The 21,186-nt window shown below is 47.0% G+C and overlaps 2 protein-coding genes across 5 annotated transcripts in view; both read right to left on the bottom strand.

Annotated features, from left to right (window-relative positions):
- Positions 1-38: 38 nt before the first annotated feature.
- On the bottom strand, positions 39-6,516 carry LOC111834315 (glutathione S-transferase Mu 3-like). The gene is made up of 8 exons (XM_023793447.2): positions 6,361-6,516; positions 4,590-4,665; positions 3,657-3,721; positions 3,484-3,565; positions 2,511-2,608; positions 2,023-2,118; positions 1,259-1,369; positions 39-666 (listed from the first exon to the last, which is right to left on the bottom strand). The coding sequence occupies exons 1-8, from the start codon at positions 6,394-6,396 to the stop codon at positions 571-573; spliced, it is 660 nt and encodes a 219-aa protein (XP_023649215.2). The 5' UTR covers positions 6,397-6,516; the 3' UTR covers positions 39-570.
- A 300-nt stretch (positions 6,517-6,816) lies between these two features.
- ampd2b (adenosine monophosphate deaminase 2b) overlaps positions 6,817-21,186 on the bottom strand; it is a 42,927-nt gene continuing 28,557 nt past the window's right edge. For all 4 annotated transcript variants that reach the window (XM_023793430.2, XM_023793431.2, XM_023793433.2 and 1 more), the window contains exons 9-18: positions 20,718-20,847; positions 20,303-20,497; positions 19,715-19,846; positions 19,015-19,178; positions 18,143-18,269; positions 17,684-17,847; positions 16,705-16,825; positions 10,706-10,879; positions 10,203-10,313; positions 6,817-9,036 (exon numbers count right to left, since the gene is read on the bottom strand). In XM_023793430.2, coding sequence (XP_023649198.1) covers positions 8,821-9,036; positions 10,203-10,313; positions 10,706-10,879; positions 16,705-16,825; positions 17,684-17,847; positions 18,143-18,269; positions 19,015-19,178; positions 19,715-19,846; positions 20,303-20,497; positions 20,718-20,847 — 1,534 coding nt within the window. In that variant the 3' untranslated portion in view covers positions 6,817-8,820. The remainder of the gene's footprint in view (positions 9,037-10,202; positions 10,314-10,705; positions 10,880-16,704; positions 16,826-17,683; positions 17,848-18,142; positions 18,270-19,014; positions 19,179-19,714; positions 19,847-20,302; positions 20,498-20,717; positions 20,848-21,186) is intronic.

Genomic DNA, 21,186 nt, shown 5'->3' with positions numbered 1-21,186 from the left:
TAAAAGCCTAATGTAATTTGCTCAAAGGCTATGTGTGGTTAGTCTTCACAGAAAAGATTTTATTGCATTGAACTTAATTCTCTGAAACCATTACACAGCTGTATAATTAACTAAAAATTACAGAAGAAGCTCTGTAGAACCATATATCACTTTTCACAACAACAATTAAGTAACTTGAGGTTAGAGGGAAAAAAAAAGCCTGTTCCATAAGTGCTGTAAAACCTTGTTACAAAGCAGGAGAATCCATTACAATCCGATTTCTTGGGGTGTAATCCATAGAATTTATGATTAAAGAGAACAAAAGGACCACACACCTGACTTTCTGCAGACACGTTCTTTCATCCACCCCCCCCCCCCGCACACAGAATGATCAGTGTTCATCTTCCTTAGCAGACTGACCACATTTAGCCGTTTTATGTAAATTCAATCTAGTAATAATACTGCTGTAGCTTTCAGTGCTGTTACATCACAAGCTGCATTAGTACACGTATGTGTCTGTATTTGCTGTTAACAGACAGAGTGTTACAATACGGAGGGCAATTGGGGGACCACGTTCCCGTCGTACTGGTTTTACTCCTTCTTGTTCCCCCACTTGGCCATCTTGTTGTTCACTGGGGTCTTCATGAAAGTTTTGGACTTCATGTAGGCCGCGATCTTCTCCAGCCCCTGGGAGGTATGACATCCACATGCAAGTGATGGAAAAGACCGCAACAAAAAACTACCTCAATATTTTAAACTGATCGTGAAACAACAAAGGCTTCCGGCAATTAAATCACTTGAAAAATAAATACACGAGTCTGACCAGGACAGGTTATGGATATTACAAAAGGCTGTTTCTATAATCTAAAGAAACACCTATATGCTACATAATGCACCTCTAAACCAACAACTCACATCGTATGCTGCTTCAACCTAAAACATGTGACCTTATGAGGCTTCAACCCTTTGGCCCTGAAAATACTGTGTTTTGGAGAACACTTAACTCGCCCCAATGGTGGACATAGTATCCGAGATGAAGCAAAAAAATCTTTGGCGATATTTGTGGCCTAAAATCTGACACAGCCATTAGAGAACCAGACATGAAACGGTTCAGGATTCATCCCCAAGCAGAAACCATACGATTCTAGTCACAGTAAATAACACAGCAAATATAGAAAATTGTTGTTTCTCCCATTTATTAAAATGATATCAAAAGAGCCAGAGGGTCTCTGTCCGAGGGGCATCTGAAGGAAGGGTTGGGGGGGGGGGGGGTTCTCACCTCAAACCTGTCCAGGAAATCGCTCAGGGACTTGAAATCTTCCAGACACTTGGGTTCAAACATGCGATGCTGGTCCAGTAGCTCGTACATGGTGAAGTCCACAAAGGTGATCTACACAAAACAGGAGAAGCAGTGCACACAACAGACAATGGCCTGGATGACAACTTATAAGCAAGACACTGCGAGTAAGCATGGGCCAAGGTCACACGGGCCAAGGTCACAACTGCTGAGTGACTAACTTCACAGAAGTAAGCAGTGCAGCAATGAAGTGACAGCATTTCACATAACATTAATCTCCTGTTCCTTCCTCATCACTCATGGAAAGCTCTACAAACATGTCTGTAGACTTCTCTACAGGAGGGAAAAAAACCAGGACTTGCTTACATAAGCACACGGCTATTTTCTGAGTCTGGGCGCCTGCATACAGGCAGTGGATGCAGAGGAACAAAGCAGGCTACTGTCTGGCACCTGGAACAGTGCCTGTGCTCCACTGACTTGAAATAAAGTAGGTCACAAGTGGCCAGCCATGTACACTGGGCCAGGGAACAGGACGGAGCACAGCCAAGCAATTATCAGGCCACACTTTACCATGAGAGACCCAAGATACTGTGACCAATGTAGCAAATACTGTAGTAGTGCAATCAAACACTGAACAGCAAGTCATTACCCCAAAGAATGACAAAGAATACGCACGCTCTCGACGACGGCATTCACACAACAATCCACACCACCCAGAGTTTCAAATTGTAGCCTGGCACTATTACCTTATCACCAGCAAACCACTTCCGGTCTCCCAGGAAGTCAGAAAACGGTTTCAGCAGGCCAGGTAGCTTCTGCACGTAACCAGGCTTTATATTGTCCTACAAGCGGGGAGAAAAGGCATCCATAGGTCATGCACGATTCACAGACAAGTGGTAAACAGCATGGTGTCACAAAACAAGACAAAACCCAAAGTTACACTGCCTGAATTACAGCATTGAACTGAGTTTGTAAGAGACAACTGCGCGATCAGGCACAGAGTTAGAGTCTCTCCCACGAGGCACAAGGCAAGATACGTTCTGGGTAAGATCCAGAATCCAGCAGGAGCCGGCTACACAAACATGAAGCCCTGTACTCCATAATGAAACAAACACACTTACGTTATCGTACAGCCACATCAGACAAGCACTGAAGTTCCCTATGAACAGCCTGAAGGTCAGGCTATAGAGATCTGCCTGTGCCCCCCCCCCACATTATCCTGGCCAGGACTCACAAAGTCAGTGTAGCACATCATGACGAAACCATTGCGAAAGTCCATTGCCTGGTTCTCCAAAATGTCCACCTGGATCTTCTCATCCTCCGTCTCCCCACCTGCATGGAAGAACAGGCCCAAATAGGTTAGTCAAAAATCAGTAACAAAATCTACATAACATGGTTTTAAATCTTTCAACTTGCATGTAACCCACATAAAACAATCAATTTATATGATAAGATATATATTTTGCTGCTTTTCTCCACACAACACTTGTTTATTGGAAAGTTTGCTGTTTAATACACACTGTAATGCAATTGCCTGTGTTGCGTCTTAACAGTGACATGGGTAACTTAATATACTCGTCAAATAAAATTATTTCTCTTTGAACAGATACGATCTGGTACGATCTTGGATTCCAAAAGCTTTTTTCCATAAACCGTTGCTGAAAGAGTGGGGGCGGGGGGCAGTGATTAGCACTGTTGCCTCACACCTGGGTTCCAGTCTCCACCATGACTCCCTGTGTGTGGAGTTCATGTTCTCCCAGTGTCATTGTGGAGTTTCCTCTGGGTTCTCTGGTTTCCCCCCACAGTCCAAAAACATGCTGAGGCTAATTTGAGTTACCAAACTGCCTGTAGCTGTGCATGTGCGAGCGACTGGTGTGCGAGCGACTGGTGTGCGATCGTGCCCGCATCCCTGGTTTGTTCCCTGCCTTGTGCCTGTAAACCCCCCCCTGTGACCCTGAACAGGACAAGTGGGTAAAGAAAATGGATGGATGGAAAGTGGGGGTCATCTTGTAATCAGGGCTGTCGAGATGGTGTGTGTGTGTGTATATATCTATCTACCCATCCATAGAAATTAAAAAGTTGGTTCTAATTATTATTATTATACCACAGACAATACATTTCTGATTCATATGGTAGAGTACAACTGTTCTACTATAACATATTGCAGATGGGCATGTTGCTTGAATATCCCCAGCTATATAACTCACACATGTTGTGTTTGCGTGCGATGTACCGCAGGATGGCGTTACTTTGGACAATCTTCCTGTCACCATCCTCAAGATAGGGCAGCTGAAGAAATTAGACAGGAGGGGAAATCACATGACCACAGCAGCATCACAGGGCTCTAACCTGAATAAACAAATGCTGGCAAGTTACTCACATTGGGAAAGTACATTCCAAGCTTCTCTTTTTCATCGAACCAGCAGCTTTTATCGTAATCAGGGGCTAAGGAATGCAGAGTACAATAGATTGTGAGGTTCACTTAGCAGTCAGATCTTCTAATTAAAGCATAACCTTCCAAAGCAGCCAAACTCAAATGTTCAGCAGATGCATAGAATTTGGCAAAATTTGTAGTGCAACCAAACCCGCAGTCAGTGGCAACAGGCCGAAGACGACATGGTTGGAAAGCTTCTAAAGTTTATGAAGTCCATGGCACTGATAGACAAATAAACACTGATACATTTATGGTCCCAGAAAGCCAAACAAAGCAGCAAATGAGGAAAATGTTCCAGCTTGTACTACAAGTGATTTTAACCTTTATGACCTGTGTGTAAATCTTGAGCTTTTCATTTCTATTACCTGTTGGACCCTTAAACCCTTACAGAGGAACACTGCAACTCTACAGCAGCAGAACACCCAGACCTTAGATGACAATACCAGAAAGGGATGAAGCCATTTAATGTTCCATTTCAATAATGATATAGATGGTTTCAGAGTACCAGGGCAATTCCATGTAAAGGTCCGTTTTGTGTCACATCCAGGGCTCCAGACAAAAAAGGAAACGTTTAGGAAAAAAACTAGTTGCAAAATTAAAAATCTAGTCACACTGGTGACCATTTTAGTCACCATCTGGAGCCCTGACATCCACAATGCTGATAAAACTTATGGATTTCTCACATATAACATGTGAATTTGGAGGATTTGTCTATATTCAACCCAAACCAATCTTTTAGATAAGATAAGCTCATTGGCACAAAGCTTGTTCCTGCTCGGAGGCTTTTGGTTTGCCAATTTAAGTCACAACGCCGGATTTGCCCAATAACATATCAGGCAAGTTTTTTTTTTTTTTTATAAATCACCATAAATTCCTTACCTTCACCACAGGAGTACAGTTTTTCTTCGTATTTCGTGCCGGTGTACTCCAGCAGCAGGCGAATCGGCTGGGCGAGCTGTTGGTATAGCCATGATATAACTTATTGCTGTTATATTAAGTATACAGATGTCCCTCTCCACATATTCCAAAAACACTCAGCCCGGGCATTAAGTATCTGCAAAGCTTCATGTGTCCATCCTTTATTTTGTTCAAATAAACTTTCAGAAATATTATAATTTCATGCCATGTTACGCATCCAGTATTGCAGTATTTAGTACTACTGCCTTACACCTCTGGGACCCAAGTCAAGTCTCCATGTGTGTGAAGTTCGCATGTTCTCCCAGTGTCATCGTGGGGTTTTTCACTGGGTACTCTGGAGTCACCCCATAGTCCAAAAAATGCTGAGGTCGATCAGTGAGTGTGTGTGTGTGTGTGTGTGTGTTTGTGAGTGTGTGTAAGTGTGAGTATGCCCTTTGATGGGTTGGCATCTCATCCTGGGTTGTTCCCTGCCTTGTGTCCATAGCCTCTAGACCCCCCACAACCCTGAATTGGACAAGCGGTTACATACAGAAAATGGAGTGAAAATTCTCATGCTGCTATACCCAGATCTGCCGGAGCCTAGACGAATATTGCACTCTATCGTTTTGCTTGCATTGCCTCTGGTTTCCTCAACTCTAGCTAATACACTATTTTTCTTACTTCCTCCCTCACCCCTTCTGTATTAGCTTAGTCATATCATCTTGTTTTGTTTGCCTCATCTGCCGGCCCCTGGAGGATGGGCTCCCCCTTTGGGTCTGGTTCCTCCCAAGGTTTCTTCCTCTTAGGGAGTTTTTCCTTGCCACCGTTGCCTTTGGCTTACTCAATGGTCGGTCCTTACGTGGCAGAAATGTAAAGCGCATTGAGACAATGTACTGTTGTGATAATGCGCTATATAAATAAAATTGAATTGAATGGATGGAAGGAATGCATCCATACAAATGCTAATTTAATTTTTTTTTCCATTTATTATAAGGAGAAGCAATCGTGAAACATGCTACAAAACGGAAGTCCAGAGAGCTTTATTTCTCTTATGGATTTCGACATAACAAACGTTATCCCGACATCATGACGTTTGTTTTCCGCGCCACAGTTATCTACTTTTAAAGTTATCTACTTTTATCTCGAGATCACAAGAAAATTACCTTGTTATCTCGAGATAACTATCTTTTCGAGATCGCAAGAAAAAAATCGAGATAAGAGATCAGCAGGTTCTTTTGGTGAGCAAGCACTAGTGCAGCGAGGTGCTGCACCCACCACCCCAGGCCGACACGCGCTCCAGTCCCACCTATAGAGACCTACAGAGGTCTGTTACCCAGACTTGCAAAAGTAACACTGCCTTTTATCCTGTAGGGCTTTGGGTCTGGTGCCACTATCGAACTACATGAAGCATATGCAGAATGTTATAGGCACTTGGAAATGGTGGCGCCATGCTTAGAAGCATTCAGCAAAGCACTTAAATAGTGTCTTTCGGTGAATACATAAATATTAATAATTAAACAAATAAATATGTAATTTACTCGTGAAGGTAAGCTTTATCTGTAGTTCCTATACTAACTTAAGTTATATGCGTGTTTATTTGCTCTTGTCAGCTGGCATATACTCAACCTCTCTGACCATACTTTACCCCGTCGTTTAAATAAAGCTATCGAACTAGCTTATAACTCACCAACAGTGGCTAAACACATCAAGCGCAACTAAGATTTTGTTCTCGGATTAGTGCAAGCTTTCTTACCCCCCTGATATCCCAGTAAGCCAGTTTCATCGCCATGGTCCTGTTTTACAAACCAGCTTCTTCCTCCGTGCTCCGAATACAGACTGGTTCGATCTTCCTCGTAGAATAGTGAAGCAGGCATTCAGGATGGAAGTTTATCAGCCAATCACGAACAACCTCGGTGAGCGAACCGCGATCATACGCAATCTTATTGGATAAAAGAGACCATTATTATCTTGGTTCTTGCAATGAGAATGTTTTGACTTCACGTACCGCGGATTCGCGACCGTGAGGCTTTCAGCTCTTAAGTTGTTCCAGGTGTGCAACTGACCTGCAGGTCAATGTAAATTACTCTTGAGATGGAATAATTTTTTATCCGTTTGGTTCAGTTCCCGCACGTTTCTCTACACATTTATACAGTTTATAAAAACCGCGTTGATTCACTACGACCGTCATTCATTCTCAGTACACCATACATTACTTCTGAATGAATGTACGTATTTTATTTTTTAAATATACCAGCCATGCAACACAGAAACAGTGCAGCCAGAAATTTTTACTCATACAGCAAAACCAGAGTGACAACAGAAATGACACAGGCTGCAAATCCTTGGAAAAAAAACGTCAGAACGCAATGATAATCAAAAATCGCCTATAAGAGAAAAAAAACACAACTTTGACACAATCTGTCAACAATTTAGTGTAATAGTTGATGACGCAAAGAGGTTCAAAAGCAGAGTTCCCTCGTTTTGTTTTAGTACAGTTGTAACAGTGGCTTCCTGGCCTGGGTGAGTGTGTTATTTGGCTGTAAATTTAATCTAACAACAGATAAGATCCTCCCAGGGACCAAAATAGCATCACCCATATAACACCGAATTATAAAGACTTCTACATGATTAATGAATTTATTTTCAGCCACGTTTACTTGATTCTGGAAGCTCTTTACCCAAAAAAATATTTCTGATTGGCAGACTTGATGATATTTATGTCCAAAAATACAATAGTAACATTAGCTATATCCATCCTCACTGATAAATGGCTGTTTTAAAAAATCTAGTAATTTTTTTTTTTTTACATGTGTGTGTTTTACCAGCAAATGAGAAATGGATTGAGCACTGGAGATGCGGCCAGTTACCAGTTACCACATTCACTGATGGTGGCTCTGTGACTCAATGTAATGCCACTGATAGGTGATGTCCCACCATCTTCATATAAGCTGGATGTTGTTAGCCTAATTTTAAAATCACTTTAAGCATGAACAGATGAACTCCTATTGTCTGCATCGCAGGAACTTCTAGGCAAAATGGAAACACTTAAAAACTAAAATACAATAATAACCCATTCATAGGCTCCCACATATATGGGCAGAGATCATCAAGAAACTCAGCTACCAATAACAGCCACACAAATGTCATATGATAAACATCAGAATCAACACGGTTTTAGCATTATTGGTAAGACATGCAGAGGACTAAACTAATAACAGTGGGTAACAAAAGTCACTAAGGTCACCTATATTTATATAGATCCAAATATAACTGTTATGGCTATTTTACAAAAATACACCTTTTGTTTTATTATTAAATACTGTTTGAGCTCAATAGGCTGTCAAAGTATGTACTTCTTTGTACTGAGCTACACGATTATTGTCTAGTTGGCATCATATGAATAAGTTTCCCATAATTCTTTGGGATGAAGGCCTCGAGGAGGCAGATTACAAAATGCGGTCATAGAGGAGATCACATGCTTAAAAAAAACCCCTGTTTGCCCCACTGAACCTTCCTGAATCTACTACTGTACATCTCCATATTGTCAACAGTGCAGTAAAAACAGCCATTAAATCAATAATGGCTTCCACTCTGACCATTTTTATATCGTAATAAGGAGTGCCCTTAAGAAATGTGGATTTCACACCATAAGCCTATCAGGGGGAGTTTAAATTGTCCATTGCCCATGAAGGACAGTTAGTTGTTAATTTTATCTATGGCATCGGAGTAAGATGGGGGCTTAATGAATTTGGGATTAAAGGCAAACAGCACGGTGACCCTGGAATGGGTAAGAATGGGAAGGTACAGTAACTGGCTGAAGCGACTGCAGACAGAAGGCCCCGCGACGGGAGGCAGATTGGCGCCACACTGCCCTGCCGGGAGGCTCTGTCCAGGCCGCTCAGACGGCGGAGTGCGGATGGCTGCCTGTCTCTTAACACTCACAGAACGTTACAGTAACACTACAGTCGGCATCCCAACACTACATGGAAGAGGGCTCCCAGAAAAATTTCTGTGTATGTGTGCTCAGAGCCACAGAACGCTGGCTGCCCATTGGCTATCAGAATCGCATTCTGAGTTTATGTACCCCGCCCCTCCCAATTGTGGAAACACATATGCATGTATCCATACACAGAGCACCAAGAAATCCGTCCCACGCTGACCCTTTAGCAGGTTACAGACACGTGAGAGAGAGCGAAGGCTCCTCGCCTGGGGCTTAGCAGGACCCCGAGACGGCAGCCATGGACAGGTTGTCCTCCTCCTCGATGGACTCCAGCTCCTCGGAGCAGACTGCCTGGGTGATGAGCTGCAGCTCCTCGCACAGAGTCTCGGAGCGGTACGCCACGCGGATGTCTGGCACATTACTGCGCCTGATGTCGTTGCCCTCCTGGCCCTCTTTCGTGTAGTTGGGCCCCAGCCAATGGCTCTTCACCTGTCCATGGGGTGGGATGATATTTTGTTTAAAGTTACTTGTGGAGCACTTGCTTTATCTGGAGTCACTGTAGGGACTCTACACCCCGCCCGGAGTCCCCGTAGAGACTCTACATCCTGCCCGGAGTCCCCGTAGAGACTCTACACCCAGCCCGGAGTCCCCGTAGAGGCTCTACACCCCGCCCAGAGTCCCCGTAGAGGCTCTACACCCCGCCCAGAGTCCCCGTAGAGGCTCTACACCCCGCCCAGAATCCCCGTAGAGACCCTACACCCTGCCCGGAGTCCCCGTAGAGACCCTACATCCCGGCCAGAATCCCCGTAGAGACTCTACACCCAGCCCGGAGTCCCCGTAGAGACCCTACACCCCGCCCAGAGTCCCCGTAGAGGCTCTAGACCCCGCCCAGAGTCCCCGTAGAGACACTACACCCCGCCCAGAATCTCTGCAGAGACCCTACACCTCGCCCGGAGTCCCCGTAGAGACTCTACACCCTGCCCAGAGTCCCCGTAGAGACTCTACACCCCACCCAGAGTCCCCGTAGAGACACTACACCCCGCGCAGAATCTCTGCAGAGACTCTACACCCCGCCCAGAGTCCCCGTAGAGGCTCTACACCCCGCCCAGAATCCCCGTAGAGACCCTACACCCTGCCCGGAGTCCCCGTAGAGACCCTACATCCCGGCCAGAATCCCCGTAGAGACTCTACACCCAGCCCGGAGTCCCCGTAGAGACCCTACACCCCGCCCAGAGTCCCCGTAGAGGCTCTAGACCCCGCCCAGAGTCCCCGTAGAGACACTACACCCCGCCCAGAATCTCTGCAGAGACCCTACACCTCGCCCGGAGTCCCCGTAGAGACTCTACACCCCGACCGGAGTCTCCGTAGAGACCCTACACCTCGCCCGAAGTCCCTGTAGAGACTCTACACCCCGCGCAGAATCTCTGCAGAGACTCTACACCTCGACCCGGAGTCCCCGTATAGACTCTACACCCCGCCCAGAGTCCCCGTAGAGACTCTACACCCTGCCCAGAGTCCCCGTAGAGACTCTACACCCCACCCGGAGTCCCCGTAGAGACTCTACACCCCACCCAGAGTCCCCGTTGCTGTATGTTTATAGCGAATAATCCACACTGATTTTCAGCCAGCTGGTTCTGGGCTGTAAGGCTGCCTACCCGGTGGGAGAAGCCGCTCATCAGCACGCTGTTCCTGGCCAGCTCACACATATCGCAGGAGCTCAGCTTCCACACCTGGGCAGCGATGCTGTACTCCTCCATCAGGGGCTCCTGGACCACAGGCAGAGAAATGACAGTGTAGTTTTAATGATTTTATTATTGCTGCTTAGTGGACGTTCGAAAGCAGTGGCCCTAATTCACCCTGACACTTCAAGGAAAGCAGCTTGGGTCATGGTCTCTTCCAAAAGATGCAGCACCAGCTGTTCTTGCTAGGAAGGTACATTTAGTCATAAACACCTTCAGTCAAAATTTTTTATGTGCTATTTACACATGCTAAGCTATTACATGTAGGAAAGTAGTGAGCAATCTGCAGATAAGGGCTGCTGACCAACGTGCTGCTGACCAACGCTCAGGGGCCCTCGGAATCAACCCGCCCCCTCCCCCCGTTTACGCTGCCCCTGCATGTGCCACCTGGAGCAGCTCAGGTCACAGGTGTCACTCACCTTGGTGAAGTGGAACTGCAGGGGGTCGTCGGTCGACAGCGAGACGATGAGGCCACGGGACAGGTACTCAGGGAGGGGGTTGCGGTGGTAGCTAAGGAACAGGCTGTTGTTGCTGAGGGGGGACATGGCGATGGCAACCTGAGCCAGATAGTACAGGTACTGGAGCACAGGTGCCTGGGGAGGGGGGGGAGACCCGGTTACAGACGAGAACATGAGTGCAGGGTGGAGCCTTCTGTGACACAGGGCGATGCTTCCAAGTTACTGGGTAGCAAAAGTCTGCTTAACTACCTGCAAACACGCACAATGATAAGTAACTTCTGGAAAAAAAAATAACTGTTGCCTACAGCTGCACATTATGCCATTTAGATGTTGTATCAAAACCCTTCCATTTTACTAGAGTATAATTCTTTCCATCCAATTAATCAGTCTAATACTCCCACTTTTTCTATTCTATGATTCTATGATTTTCTATTTTTATCTTTTGATTTCCAATTATCCCATTGGCTGTCACATTAATATCTGTTGAAAAATCATACCATTATCATTGACCTAAAGATGTTTCAAATTGCTAAAAATAACTCATGTAAACACACAGCTCTGTTGTATATACATGTAATTGCACCTGTCTACCTAGCGCAGTGATCCCCCACCCAGTCCTGTGAACCCTCTGGGGACCTGTCTACCTAGCGCAGTGATCCTCCACCCAGTCCTGTGAACCCTCTGGGGACCTGTCTACCTAGCGCAGTGATCCCCCACCCAGTCCTGTGAACCCTCTGGGGACCTGTCTACCTAGCGCAGTGATCCCCCACCCAGTCCTGTGAACCCTCTGGGGACCTGTCTACCTAGCGCAGTGATCCCCCACCCAGTCCTGTGAACCCTCTGGGGACCTGTCTACCTAGCGCAGTGATCCTCCACCCAGTCCTGTGAACCCTCTGGGGACCTGTCTACCTAGCGCAGTGATTCTCCACCCAGTCCTGTGAACCCTCTGGGGACCTGTCTACCTAACACAGTGATCCCCCACCCAGTCCTGTGAACCCTCTGGGGACCTGTCTACCTAGCGCAGTGATCCTCCACCCGGTCCAGTGAACCCTCTGGGGACCTGTCTACCTAGCGCAGTGATCCCCCACCCAGTCCTGTGAAGCCTCTGGGGACCTGTCTACCTAACACAGTGATCCCCCACCCAGTCCTGTGAACCCTCTGGGGACCTGTCTACCTAGCGCAGTGATCCCCCACCCGGTCCTGTGAACCCTCTGGGGACCTGTCTACCTAGCGCAGTGATCCCCCACCCGGTCCTGTGAAGCCTCTGGGGACCTGTCTACCTAACACAGTGATCCCCCACCCAGTCCTGTGAACCCTCTGGGGACCTGTCTACCTAGCGCAGTGATCCTCCACCCGGTCCTGTGAACCCTCTGGGGACCTGTCTACCTAGCGCAGTGATCCCCCACCCAGTCCTGTGAACCCTCTGGGGACCTGTCTACCTAGCGCAGTGATCCTCCACCCAGTCCTGTGAACCCTCTGGGGACCTGTCTACCTAGCGCAGTGATCCTCCACCCAGTCCTGTGAACCCTCTGGAGACCTGTCTACCTAGCGCAGTGATCCTCCACCCGGTCCTGTGAACCCTCTGGGGACCTGTCTACCTAGCGCAGTGATTCTCCACCCAGTCCTGTGAACCCTCTGGGGACCTGTCTACCTAGCGCAGTGTTCCTGCACCCAGTCCTGTGAACCCTCTGGGGACCTGTCTACCTAGCGCAGTGATCCTCCACCCAGTCCTGTGAACCCTCTGGGGACCTGTCTACCTAGCGCAGTGATCCTCCACCCAGTCCTGTGAACCCTCTGGGGACCTGTCTACCTAGCGCAGTGATCCTCCACCCAGTCCTGTGAACCCTCTGGAGACCTGTCTACCTAGCGCAGTGATCCTCCACCCGGTCCTGTGAACCCTCTGGGGACCTGTCTACCTAGCGCAGTGATTCTCCACCCAGTCCTGTGAACCCTCTGGGGACCTGTCTACCTAGCGCAGTGTTCCTGCACCCAGTCCTGTGAACCCTCTGGAGACCTGTCTACCTAGCGCAGTGATTCTCCACCCAGTCCTGTGAACCCTCTGGGGACCTGTCTACCTAGCGCAGTGTTCCTGCACCCAGTCCTGTGAACCCTCTGGAGACCTGTCTACCTAGCGCAGTGATTCTCCAAGAGTAAGAGTATCTAAATCTACAGGCTGAATTAAAAAATGACATTAGACGAGCTAAAAGGAATGTCGAAAGGAAGATCGCATTGGAGGCTAAGGATGACGTTAAAAGTTTCTTCCAGTATTTTAACTCTAAAAGAGCTCTAAAAGCTGAAATTACTAATCTGCAGGATAGTAAGGGTCTTATAATTGAAAACGACATTGACATAGTAAATGAGTTCAATGATAGTTTTGCACGGGTATTCACTGTCGAGGACACTAGTAACTTACCAGTTCTTATTACTAATTCAACATCGTCTATAACTAATATATATATAACTGAAGCTGATGTTTTGCAAAGCCTAGCTAAGCTCAAAATAAATAAATCACAGGGCCCTGATGGCATCTTACCTATAGTGTTAAAAGAGATGAGGGATATTATTTGCCGACCCTTAACATTACTGTTTCAAAAATCCTTATCTGAAGGTGTGGTACCTTCTGATTGGAAGCATGCCAACATAACGCCCATTTTCAAAAAAGGGGATAGAAGTAATTTGTCAAACTATAGGCCAATCAGTCTAACTTGTATAACTGGTAAAGTTATGGAGGCTATAATCAAAGAGAAAATGGTAGATTACCTGGACTCAAATAACATTTTGAGGGATAGCCAGCATGGATTTAGGAGAGGTAGATCCTGTTTAACAAATCTGTTGGAGTTTTTTGAGGAAGCTACTCAGGAAGTTGATGATAAGAAGGCCTATGATGTCATCTATTTAGATTTCCAAAAGGCTTTTGATGTTGTTCCCCACAAGAGGCTCTCACTTAAACTCAAAGCGACAGGTATTTTAGGAACTGTAGCGACTTGGATTGATAACTGGTTAACGGATAGGAAGCAGCGAGTAGTTATAAGAGGCTCGATGTCACAGTGGGCCTGCGTTCATAGTGGGGTACCGCAGGGTTCAATTTTAGGACCACTTTTGTTCCTAATTTACATAAATGATATAGACACCAATATATACAGTAAACTGGTGAAATTTGCAGATGATACCAAGGTGGGTGGTGTAGCAGATACTGAACTAGCGGCTCAGCAGCTACAGCGGGATCTTAATTTAATTAGTGACTGGGCTGACACCTGGCAGATGAAATTTAACATAGACAAATGTAAGGTACTCCATGTAGGGAGCAGAAATATAAAGTACAGGTATTTTATGGGACCTACTGAAATAAAGGTAGCTGATTATGAGAAAGACCTTGGTGTGTATGTTGATGCTTCCATGTCTCATTCTCGCCAGTGTGGGGAAGCAATAAAAAAGGCCAATAGGATGTTGGGGTACATCTCCAGGTGTGTGGAGTTTAAGTCAAGGGAGGTAATGCTAAGATTATACAATTCCTTGGTGAGACCTCACCTAGAATATTGTGTACAGGTTTGGTCACCATATCTTAAAAAGGACATAGCGGCCTTAGAAAAGGTGCAGCGTAGGGCCACAAGAATGATTCCTGGTCTTAGAGGAATGTCATACGAGGAAAGGTTATTTGAGCTAAATCTGTTCAGCCTCAAGCAAAGGAGACTGAGGGGGGACATGATCCAGGTCTATAAGATTCTAACAGGTTTGGATGCTGTTCAACCGAATAGTTACTTCAGCATTAGTTCAAATACAAGAACTCGTGGCCATAGGTGGAAATTAGCGGGAGAACATTTCAAACTGGATTTAAGGAAGCACTTCTTTACACAGCGTGTAGTCAGAGTATGGAATAGTCTTCCTGATAACGTAGTGCAAGCTGAATCCTTGGGTTCCTTTAAATCAGAGCTAGATAAGATTTTAACAACTCTGAGCTATTAGTTAAGTTCTCCCCAAGCGAGCTCGATGGGCCGAATGGCCTCCTCTCGTTTGTATAGTTCTTATGTTCTTATGTTCTTATGTTCTTATGTTCCACCCAGTCCTGTGAACCCTCTGGGGACCTGTCTACCTAGCGCAGTGATCCTCCACCCGGTCCTGTGAACCCTCTGGGGACCTGTCTACCTAGCGCAGTGATCCCCCACCCAGTCCTGTGAACCCTCTGGGGACCTGTCTACCTAGCGCAGTGATCCTCCACCCAGTCCTGTGAACCCTCTGGGGACCTGTCTACCTAGCGCAGTGATCCTCCACCCAGTCCTGTGAACCCTCTGGAGACCTGTCTACCTAGCGCAGTGATCCTCCACCCGGTCCTGTGAACCCTCTGGGGACCTGTCTACCTAGCGCAGTGATTCTCCACCCAGTCCTGTGAACCCTCTGGGGACCTGTCTACCTAGCGCAGTGTTCCTGCACCCAGTCCTGTGAACCCTCTGGGGACCTGTCTACCTAGCGCAGTGATCCTCTACCCAGTCCTGTGAACCCTCTGGGGACCTGTCTACCTAGCGCAGTGATCCTCCACCCAGTCCTGTGAACCCTCTGGGGACCTGTCTACCTAGCGCAGTGATCCTCCACCCAGTCCTGTGAACCCTCTGGAGACCTGTCTACCTAGCGCAGTGATCCTCCACCCGGTCCTGTGAACCCTCTGGGGACCTGTCTACCTAGCGCAGTGATTCTCCACCCAGTCCTGTGAACCCTCTGGGGACCTGTCTACCTAGCGCAGTGTTCCTGCACCCGGTCCTGTGAACCCTCTGGGGACCTGTCTACCTAGCGCAGTGATTCTCCACCCAGTCCTGTGAACCCTCTGGGGACCTGTCTACCTAGCGCAGTGTTCCTGCACCCAGTCCTGTGAACCCTCTGGAGACCTGTCTACCTAGCGCAGTGATTCTCCACCCAGTCCTGTGAACCCTCTGGGGACCTGTCTACCTAGCGCAGTGTTCCTGCACCCAGTCCTGTGAACCCTCTGGAGACCTGTCTACCTAGCGCAGTGATTCTCCACCCAGTCCTGTGAACCCTCTGGGGACCTGTCTACCTAGCGCAGTGATTCTCCACCCAGTCCTGTGAACCCTCTGGGGACCTGTCTACCTAGCGCAGTGTTCCTGCACCCAGTCCTGTGAACCCTCTGGGGACCTGTCTACCTGGCGCAGTGATTCTCCACCCAGTCCTGTGAACCCTCTGGAGACCTGTCTACCTAGCGCAGTGATCCTCCACCCGGTCCTGTGAACCCTCTGGGGACCTGTCTACCTAGCGCAGTGATTCTCCACCCAGTCCTGTGAACCCTCTGGGGACCTGTCTACCTAGCGCAGTGTTCCTGCACCCAGTCCTGTGAACCCTCTGGAGACCTGTCTACCTAGCGCAGTGATTCTCCACCCAGTCCTGTGAACCCTCTGGGGACCTGTCTACCTAGCGCAGTGTTCCTGCACCCAGTCCTGTGAACCCTCTGGAGACCTGTCTACCTAGCGCAGTGATTCTCCACCCAGTCCTGTGAACCCTCTGGGGACCTGTCTACCTAGCGCAGTGATTCTCCACCCAGTCCTGTGAACCCTCTGGGGACCTGTCTACCTAGCGCAGTGTTCCTGCACCCAGTCCTGTGAACCCTCTGGGGACCTGTCTACCTGGCGCAGTGATTCTCCACCCAGTCCTGTGAACCCTCTGGGGACCTGTCTACCTAGCGCAGTGATTCTCCACCCAGTCCTGTGAACCCTCTGGGGACCTGTCTACCTAACACAGTGATTCTCCACCCAGTCCTGTGAACCCTCTGGGGACCTGTCTACCTAGCGCAGTGATTCTCCACCCAGTCCTGTGAACCCTCTGGGGACCTGTCTACCTAGCGCAGTGTTCCTGCACCCAGTCCTGTGAACCCTCTGGAGACCTGTCTACCTAGCGCAGTGTTCCCTCCACTGGGACTGGGTTAAGACACAGTGGCTTAGCAGACTGGCAAGTCTCACCTTTCTGAGCAGCAGCCCATGGGAGATGTTCTCTGACAGCATGAAACCTGACACCAGGTGGTGGATAGGCCCCGCCTCTCCACAGTGTGGGCGGAGCACAAATGTGTCAAAGCCCCGCCTCCTGCACAGCATGATGGTCAGTTTGAAACACATGGTCAAGGACCAGCTTGAAGTAGTACAAGAAACATTTTACGGGCTGTCCTACACATGTGATACTGATTTAAATATAATTTATGCATAGCAGAAAATGGCTGTCCACATTATTATCTAATAAAACAAAGACCAGATTATACCTTGTGTAACAAATCAGCACCTTTACCACTATATGAACACACACAATAGATGCGTTTTCTCCATGAAAATACTATAGATGAGATTATATTATCAGAGAGGAAATATGTTAAGACTTATTTAAACCTAGTATGATGAATCAGTCCACTAAGAATCCAGAAAATGCCACTGACTAAGGTTACCATGAGACGCAGATGTAGAGCTCAGTCGCCTTTATACACGCCTGCAAGGCCTACAGTCCCTATTGCTAAGCATTACTAAGTATGTAAAAGTCCTGATATCCGGTTTCCGTCCTGTGGAACCTGTTTAGGAGGTCTTCTGGGTCAAATTTAAACTGCCCATCTTAATTATCACCAACTAACAAGGCAATCTTTCCAGAAACAGGCTATTCTTGCTCTCTAGAGCCCAGCCTTGTTATTAATAGGCAAGGCAAATTTTATTATACCCCACATTGTCATAGGCAGAGCTTATTTAATGTGCTTTACAGGAAGAAGTGAAGCATGCAAAAATACAGATAAAAAACAAACAAACAACACAAAAAAGAAGACAATAAAATACACAGAAGTTCAAACGAATAGCTCCCGTGTACAAACATGGAACTGCACCTATACACTGAGCTCAGTGTTTCTCGGCCCAGTCTGCCGAGAATGAGCAGGGAGATGTAGGGGCCATTGTGCAGCTGCCGTACCTGCGCAGATGGTTGAGCACAGTCATGTTGGCGTACATGTAGTAGAGATAGTAGGAGTAGGGTGGGTTGTCCTCCTCCGTCCAGTTGCCTGGCAGGCGGCTGTCCAGGTTGAAGATGTGCTGTTCTGGCTTGGACTCATCATCCACGCTGTCAAAGCCAACCACCTGAGTATGCAGACACACACGTGCATATTAACCACAATGTAGACACACACACACACACACTCGCACAATCGGCAAATGCTGTGATACTCAGGAACTGCCCCAGAGATTTTTTTCAGCAATTATTAACCTCTCACCACAAAAAAAAACCTCTCAATACAGCCCTAACGATCAGTACTGCAGTCAGCTGGATGTCAGCAGGCTTTGGGTGCCGTAGGCCGGTCTTATGTTCCCGTGACCTTTCGCTAGTCCTGTGACTTGCATGCACATTATTCAACCTTGAGCAGGTCATACTCACATGCTGGAGAAAGAGGTGGAGCTCAGGGTGGCTGCGGGGGTCGATGGTAGCCTCAAAGAGCGGAAGGAAGATGTTCTCCAGCATCTCTTGGAAGTTGGCCAGCTGTTTCTTAGAGTGGTAGACATCACTGTCCGGAGAGAAACACGTTTATCAGCCCTCTTCACCTCCACCTGGAATGTGGCTTCTTTAGTGTGGTGGATGAGGAATAACAAACAGCAAAGTCAAACATCAAAGATGAATTTGGCTTTAAAATGAAAATTGTACAATTTTAATATTTGACACCCTGATCCTAGAATTAAGCACAGGATACATCATGATATGTCCGTGAAGAAAAACTCTTCTTAGATAACTTCTGCACATCACCCTGCACAATGTGTCACACCTGCTCATCATGAACAAGCACAACAATGAAACTTTATTTTAAAGTGAAAATGAAACTTGCTGTATTAAGTAAACAGGAGTCCAGTGAGTCCAGCAGCTACACAAAGGCCAATAAAAGACCCAAACGATTCCCATGATTATCAGTCACGTGTCTGTTATCCGCTAAATAACATTCTGCCAACTGAGAGGGAAAAAATCATAACATACATCCAAACTAACATGGTCATGTGGAAGCAACACTAACTTAATAATAAAAAGTAAACCTTTTACTCCAAGAAAATTTATTCCCTGTGTCCTTGATCCCTGTATTCTCCTGAGTATACCCTTCCGTGTTTCCATCACAGCATTCTCAATGCATCCAACGTCTGATCAGGGAAGAAGAATTACTACACGTGTTACATAGCTACTTTCAGAGCCCTCACAACCCCACAAGAATGTGGTCCCCCCAGGGAGGAGTCTGGGCCAGAGGACACAGCGAAAGCAGGACTCACAAGAGGCGGGGCACCTGGATGAGCCAGCGCACGTTGTCAGAGTAGACGCCGTGACGGACAGCCCAGTGTGCCAGGCTGTCCCACTCGTCACGCGAGCGCCCATACACTGACAGCCTCAGCTCCGCATTCTGGTACTTGCTCTCCTCCAAGTCAGCCATCACCTCCTGACATGTGATCACATGTGACCAATCAGGGTGAAGTCCCCTGAAACACATGCTGCTCCTACCTAAAATGCATCACTGCTGTCTCCTAAACCTAAATTTCTCTCTGAAACCTAGTTATGTTACAAACCTAAACATGTGACATTTTCCTAAATATATAAAGGAATTTGTATACTGTGCTTGTTTCACTGCATTCTCTTTATATAGTTTCAGGACTTTTCTTTTTATCTAGTTTTAGGACTTATATGGAAATCTGATCACATTTTAGGTTATATTCATGTAGAAATATAGAAAATTCCAAAGGGTTCATAAACTTTCTAAGAGATACTTACTACAAATTAAAAATGAAATTAGAAGCGAAATGAAGTTTACAGTTCAGTGTAGCTGTACTGGCTTTAAAAGGAGAAGCAATGACATAACACAGCCTAACTTTTATCCAATATCATATGTTTACCCCTAATAAAGTAGAATTTTATGTGCTTAAAAACTTGAATTTGATGTGACTGTCACAGCTCCTGTCAGCAGGAAGAGAGGCGCACCTTAATGATGTGTCCAAAGTATTTGCCCTCAATATAATTATCTGTTTTGATGAAGATCTCACGCAGGATAGATTCCCCGATGGGGTTGTACTTTGCGTTGAACTTGTCAAAGCGATGGAAGGTGTTTCGGTCCTGTGGGGAGAGAGACGGTAGCAGGAGGCATCGTGAAAATTCGTGAAGACATTCTCCTGGTTAACGGTTAAATCGGCACTCCATTAATCCACGTGGGCACGCTTATCTATTGCGTGTCAGAAAAACACGAACATGTCAGCATGTCTTCTGACTCATCTTCCCACATCATCACTGTTTATGTCCCTCTGTCTCCCTTCTTCATGACAACAGCTGAAAGCAGGATGAGTCATTCAGCTTTTATCAGACTAAAAAGGGTCTTTTTCCATTTAAGGTCATTTAAAGCATCAGAGGTGCAGGCATTTGTGGATGATTTGGAGCGACAGGCAAAACAATTCTGTGTTTTCCTTTGATTTTTGTGTGTTTGTTAATGTAATGTTTTTTCCACCTTGCTATAATGTTCTGTAATGTAACTGGCAAAACAAAGATGGGTTAGAAAGCCTATGGCTGAGCGCTTACGGCATGAACATCCAGGGTGTCGACGCTCAAGTCGAAGGCCGTGAGGTTCATGCTCTCGAACACCTCAGAGAGAGTCTGGCCCTTGCCCTTCGCCATGTGCACAATCTCACCCAGGCTCTTTTTCATAGCTCGCTTGATGAACCGAAGGAGGTGCTTCTGGTTCATGCAGGAGGAAGCGTGGATGTGAGTGTCCACCTGAAGGGGGAGACAGAAACACTGCTGGTACTCACATGTTGTTTTCCTGATGTGGAAATAGCTTATGATACAGGAACAGTGGAAGCAAATACTGGGTGGCCACTAGGTGGCAGCATTAACCATGTTATTCATCTCCAGACTTGCCCATTATATTTCACCACAGAAGTAGGAAAAAAAATCCTGGAAAAGAAAGTGCAGGAAGTCACTCTGGGTAGCAGACCTTGCGGATGTTGTAGAAGTCTCGGTGTGGGACCTTCTTCTGTGCTGCCAGCTCCTTCATCTCATTCAGCAGAATGTGCATCTGAAACTTGGAGCTCAGATACTGCAGCCGGCGATAGCAGAAGGACTTCCTGTTAGAGACACACACAGACGGGAAGTGAGACCAGAGACACACACAGACGGGAAGTGAGACCAGAGACACACACAGACGGGAAGTGAGACCAGAGACACACACAGACGGGAAGTGAGACCAGAGACACACACAGACGGGAAGTGAGACCAGAGACACACACAGACGGGAAGTCAGACCAGAGACACACACAGACGGGATGTCAGACCAGAGACACACACAGACGGGAAGTCAGACCAGAGACACACACAGACGGGAAGTCAGACCAGAGACACACACAGACGGGAAGTCAGACCAGAGACACACACAGACGGGAAGTCAGACCAGAGACACACACAGA

This window comes from Paramormyrops kingsleyae, chromosome 6 (genome assembly GCF_048594095.1).
Source record: "Paramormyrops kingsleyae isolate MSU_618 chromosome 6, PKINGS_0.4, whole genome shotgun sequence".
Lineage (NCBI taxonomy): Eukaryota > Metazoa > Chordata > Actinopteri > Osteoglossiformes > Mormyridae > Paramormyrops > Paramormyrops kingsleyae.
The sequence above is the reverse complement of the archived record's forward strand: the minus strand, read 5'-3'. Positions and strand labels throughout refer to the sequence as shown.